The 6,000-nt window shown below is 46.3% G+C and overlaps 1 protein-coding gene across 3 annotated transcripts in view; it reads left to right on the forward strand.

The window, feature by feature from the left end:
* Positions 1 to 5,330, forward strand: part of LOC102449075 (complement factor H-related protein 5-like) — a 42,118-nt gene extending 36,788 nt beyond the window's left edge. For 2 of the 3 annotated variants that reach the window (XM_075936703.1, XM_075936704.1), the window contains exon 13: positions 5,192 to 5,330. In XM_075936703.1, coding sequence (XP_075792818.1) covers positions 5,192 to 5,292 — 101 coding nt within the window. In that variant the 3' untranslated portion in view covers positions 5,293 to 5,330. Of the gene's footprint in view, positions 1 to 1,786; positions 3,042 to 5,191 lie in introns of those variants that run through there. The other variant, XM_006110178.4, reaches the window with a different exon arrangement.
* Positions 5,331 to 6,000: the final 670 nt, after the last annotated feature.

Genomic DNA, 6,000 nt, shown 5'->3' on the forward strand with positions numbered 1-6,000 from the left:
GGAGAGGGATCAGAAACAGCTTTTTGCACAGAGAGCTGCTTCCTGTTCACAAGAGCACAGCCAGATTTTGCACACGCTTCCTAGCTGTCCTGGCACATACAGACCCAGGGAGGCCCAAGAGTAAAGCAAGGTCTCAGCCAGCCATTGTTTGAAAGCAGAGCTCCCAGCTTAGCTCAGCTGGGGAAGGGGTGGCTCCCTTCATTCTGGCCACTCCCTGCTGTCAGGTCAGAGAGTCGGAGCCTGCACCAGTCTCTCAGGGATCCCTTGTCCTGTCCCCTGCAGTGGAGACATGGATAAGAGATTCCCATGGAGCATCCTGCACCACAAGCCCTGGAGATGTGCTTCAACACTGCAGCCATCAGGAGCCGGGGGGTAGGAGGGGGGCGGGGTATCTCTGAGTCTTTCTTCTGAACCCTTCTAACTTCAAAACAGACAAAATTAAGAAGAAAATAGTCAAGACGCCCATCTTCATTGAACATCCCCTTTTACAAATAAAAATTTCCTTTTACTAGTATGTTGGCCCTGGAGACTGGTGTCGTAATTATCCTCAAAATATGAGCACATGCCAACGTGACTCAGTCTAGAGGCAAAGAGCCCAAATCTCAGATTAGATGGTAGTTTGGTATAAAGTGTTCTCAAATTGCCATCACTTTCTTGAGACCAATTAGGCAGCATATGTGCTCTGCATGGGCACCTGAGTAGAGTCATTAGCACCTTCACTGGCGACTGGATAGGTGGTAGAGTTGTCCAACAGTGCACCATATTCCTAAGGCTAGAGTGTCGACACTGGGCAGAGGGAATGAGGTACTAGATGTTCCGCAGTAGGGTTATTTTGACTTGGAACTATGCAGTGTGTGGATGCTAGAACCCTAAGTTAAAGCACAGATCAAAAAATTCTTAACCTTGGGTTAAAATGCAATGTAGATGTTCAAGATGAGGGTTCCCTGACACAAGTCAACTGATCTGAGTCTCATTAACCCTCAGCTTACATTGCTGTACAGACATACAGAGATTAACAGTAAAGATTCCAATGCACTTTAAAGATTATTTGTGCATAAGCTTTCATGGGCAAAGAAATCCTAACACTACTACCCCTCTGATACTTGCAATAGATTAATGACATCTTTACCATGACCTAACTAACCTCCAGTACAAAATACTGTCAAAACCCTATTGATGGAAAGATCTGTTTTATCTTCTATCATTCTAGTTCTCCTATGTTCTGCTGATCTTCCTTCTATAATAGGATTATGCCTATAGTAATGTGACAATTCACATACCATGTCTTCTAAAGTCAGAAAATGGCACTTCCTTTAAATCATTAGGGACTGAAGCAAATAAATCATGCATGTATCTAAAGGGAGCTGTCTGAAAGAAGCTGATAAGTTGTCAAAGGATGAAACAGGTTTGAAGATCCCGCTTCAAAAATTTCATTTTCCATTGCTTGTAGCTCCACCATGGTTCCTGATAAAACACTGTATTATGTCTGAAATAGATGCCTGGTTTTCCATGCTGCATTTAAGTTCCACTGCTTATAAAATATTAGTTTTAAACATGAACAGTAGCTGAGTCACAACAGTCCAGGGTTAACTGCAATTGTGTTTGTTGGAGTTTGTTTCCATTGAGTTTCCCAAGATGGATAAAATCATCTGTTCTGAATTTTAGGGAGTTGTGCTTTGATTGGTGCACTGATCCTGTAAGAAACCCATGAGGGATTTGTGTGTATTGTTTCAAAAAATTTAGGGGTATGAAATTATTTTTCTTGTGTTTGTTCTTTCTCTGACAGAATGAATGAAAAGAAGCATCAAGCAAATAATTTTAACCCAGATCAGAGGATCAGAATCCATTAACCAGTTACATATAATGTCCATACATTACATTCTTTGTCAGTATTTGAATGTGGATAATCTGAATTGATACATTTAATTACTTCTTTTGATTTTTTGTCACAGTTTATATTAAATTAATCATAAAATGGTAACAACGGATGGGCAAAAAGATTCAAACTGTAGCTTTTATATGAATATTTGCAGAGGAAGGTTGAAGAGAAATTGTAAACATAGCCTCACTTCCTGAATTATGCACTTCCTGTTACTGAAACAGAAGGCAGCAGTATTTTCCTCTGGCCCAAATCAGTAACTTCTGGATGTTTCACTGGGAACCTTAATCTTGGGAGGTTTATAGTCCACTTGCCACATAAAGAGGTTTATTTATGGACTGAGATGTTTTTGAGTTCTGTCTATCACTAACAACTTCTGGTCATGGTTCTGCTGCATGTTTTATTTCATGCAACCAAAATATTATCCAGACAGCTAACACGAAGGTAGAGAAAATATTGAAATTCCCAGTTAACATTTAAAATTATAGTGTCTTATTATTTTTTTTTAAATAAAAGATTTGTAAATTTCTTTTATCATTTTTTAAAATCTATTTTGGTGGGGATTTTTACCCCAATGTGAAGAAAAGTCAGAAGGAATTTTTGGATTTTTTGTAAAATTGGAACAAAAAGAAAAGCTTGCATCTAACTTGACTAGCACTATGATGCATTCTGAAAGAATTGGGCTTGTTTAGTTTGGAAAGGAGACTGAGAAGGAACATTATAGCAGTTTTCAGGTATCTAAAAGGGTGTCACAAGGAGGAGGGAGAAATTTTTTTCCCTTGTCTTTTGATGATAGGTTGGACATTAGGAAAAACTTCCTAACTGTCATGGTGGTTAAACACTGGAATAAATTGCCTAGGGAGGTTGTGGAATCTCCATCATTGGAGATATTTAAAAGCAGGTTGGATAGACATCTATAGGGATTGTCTAGACAGTACTGGGTCCTGCCATGAGGGGAGGGGACTGGACTCAATTACCTCTCGAGGTCCCTTCCAGTTCTAGAGTTCTATGATTCATTTGGTAATATGTGAATAATTTGACTCTGCATACCTTTCACAGTATGCAACAAACAGGAAATTGTACCATCCCTGTGGCAGAGATGAAGGTATCATACTCTGCAGAAGCCAGCATGACAAATTAATAAAGAGAGAGTGAACACTGATGGGATTCTATGTGTATAACTCACATTCAAGACCTGGGACAAACACAAACAAACAAACTCCTACACTCTAAAAACTGAGAGAAACACACACACACACACACACACTTTGCTCAAAATAGTGTGATGCCTTCAAATGTTCACATAACATTGGTTAGCACTGCACGGCCACTCACTCAGACTCGCTTCCCTGTGTACAGCTCTGCCAGACCCCAGCTACCTCTTGGGTGGCGAGCCCCAACTATGGCTGGTGCTGCTGATGCAAATGCTACTTTTAAGTCCTAGACTGGGCAGAGCTAGCGTGAGTACATCCATGGGAGCTGGGCTTCAAATCTCCTACTGCAAATGTAGAGACCCCCTTAGACTGGGGTTCACAAAAGCCAGCAGATTCACAAAAGCCAGAAGGTTGAGAAAGGAGACTCCTAAGCCAGACAGCGGGGAATGCAAAAGACAAAGTGTGGCCTAAGTCTTGCCCAGAGTGGGATTTGGGCACCTTTCTGTATGCACGAGCCATAGTGGTGAACTCTCTTCTGGAGTTAGGTATGTGGAGTAGGGACTAAAACTCAGGTTCTCCACTGAGGGTGTGTCTAGACTGCAGGGATTTTTTGACAAAAGTGACCTTTTGTCGAAAAAACTACACCTGCATCTACACTACCATGGTGTTCTGTCAACAGTAAGGCTGTGTCTAGACTACATGCCTCTGTTGGCAGAGGCATATAGATTAGACAGATCAGCAAAGGCAAATGAAGCCGCGATTTAAATGATCGCGGCTTCATTTACATTTACATGGCTGCCGCGCTGAGCCAACAAACAGCTGATCAGCTGTTTGTTGGCTCGCGCGCTAGTCTGGACATTCCCCCTGTCGACATCAAAGCCCTTTGTTGGCAGCCCCGTTATTCCTCATGGAATGAGGTTTACTGGGGCTGCCGACAAAGGGCTTTGATGTCGACAGGGGGAACGTCCAGACTAGCGCGCAAGCCGACAAACAGCTGATCAGCTGTTTGTCGGCTCAGCGTGGCAGCCATGTAAATGTAAATGAAGCCGCGATCATTTAAATCATGGCTTCATTTGCCTTTGCTGAACAAACAAATCTACATGCCTCTGCCGACAGAGGCATGTAGTTTAGACGTACCCTAAGGAAGAACGCCTTTGTCAACAGAGATCTGTCGACAAAAGGGTGTGTGTGGACACAGGGAGCCAGTTCTGTCGACAAACAGAAGAGGCCCCAGTGGACAGTCTAGCCTTTACATGTAGAGCACCTCTGTGGTTCCTGGACACAGCCTCTTAAAGGCACAGGCACCCAGACAGCCATTGCTGTACTGCAGCTAGCCAGAGTACCCATGCCAACCATGTCCCAGCCTCAAGGCCCCCCCGGCCATTCTCAGGACAGAGACGAGGACCCACTCAGGGACACAAAAGGTGGACACCAGCCTGGTCAGGGCCAGAAATCAAAAACCTGTTGGAGCCAGGAAGAAGCCCTGCGGGCCCTACAAATGCCGCAGGAATGTGGACATTTATGAGCACCTGGCCCAGGCACTGGCCACCAAAGGGCATCACCCCTGGACCATGGCACAAATGAGGGCCAAGTTTAAAGAGCTGCGGCAGGGATATGCCAAGGCCCAGGACCAGAGCTCCCACTCCGGGGCAGCCCCACAGAACTGCCCTTACTATGAGGAGTTGGAGCAGATCCTGGGTGGTGGGGAAGCCCAGACTCCACTGCGTGTGATGGAGTCTGGGTTACCCCACCACATCGTGGAATGACCCCTGAGGGAGGAAGACCAGGCGAGGGAGCTGCACCAGAAGGAGGAGGAGGAGGAGAAGGAAGAGGAGGCAGCAGGGACCCTCTCCCAGGAGCTGGTCCTCCAGACCCCAGAGGCCTCCCAGGCATCCATGGACAGCGGGGAGGGAACATCAGGTTAGTGCATTGAGGGATCACCACACACGAGTGGGTTGGCAGTGTGGGGGGCCATCTAGTCCCATTGCCTCTGTGGGGCCCTGTGAGGGTTTCAGGCCACTGCCCAACTCTCATACGGTGTCACATCTAACACCTCTGAGTCTTCTGTCCAAAAGAGACCCTGACAGCCACGGCATGCCCTCGGTGACAGCAGGGGTGCACACAGATATTGATTGTCTCCTCCTCTTTTCCTCCACAGCTAGACACCCGCTGTCCAACAGGAGAGCACCACACCCGCCCGACCACCATCCTGGACCCATGGCACCCGCAGACACTGGTGTGTCTACACGGACCTGCTGATGGAGCACATAGTGGCCCTGCAGGACCTCAACAGGACCCTCCAGCAGAGGATAGAGGCAGAGGCCGAGTAGTTCACCAGGCTGCTAGATGAGCTGGTTCAGCAGTGCACTGACATCTGTGCCACAATGCGGGAGGTCTTCACCTTGCCTGCTCCTGTCATGGGCACCGTTCCTCCAGCACTCCAGGCCCCTGCTGCCCCTGCTCCTCCAGCCTCCTCTTCCCCCCAGCCCCACTGCTCCTCCAGCCCCCTCATCTGCCCCAGCCCCTCCTGCACCCGAGCCCTCACAGGCACAACAGCTGTCCTTCCTCCTGCCCAGGCCAGGACTGGCTCTTGCTCCACCTGATCCCAAGACTGTGGTGATGCCAGGCTGCCAGAAGGTGGCAGGATCCTGCGATCAGCGAAGCAGCAGCCTACTTGAGCTCCTTCCCCCTCCAGGTTCTCAGCACCCTACCATCCCAGTTAAAGGACATTTCAGTTATGTTACAAAATCTTAAATTTTGATTGACAGATTTACTTTGTTTATAAACAGTTGAAGAGTAAAAATAGAAAGTTTTGTTAAACAGTGCACACTTTTTCTTTACTGCTAGTGTTTCTAATAAAATGAATTTCTGTTTACAAAGAAAACTGGCTCTCATATGTCTTCTTAATGGGAAAAGAGTGAGGGTTGTGAAGGGAAAGGTAGGGGTGGGCCAGGCCAAGCCATGGTG

This window comes from Pelodiscus sinensis, chromosome 9 (assembly GCF_049634645.1).
Source record: "Pelodiscus sinensis isolate JC-2024 chromosome 9, ASM4963464v1, whole genome shotgun sequence".
Lineage (NCBI taxonomy): Eukaryota > Metazoa > Chordata > Testudines > Trionychidae > Pelodiscus > Pelodiscus sinensis.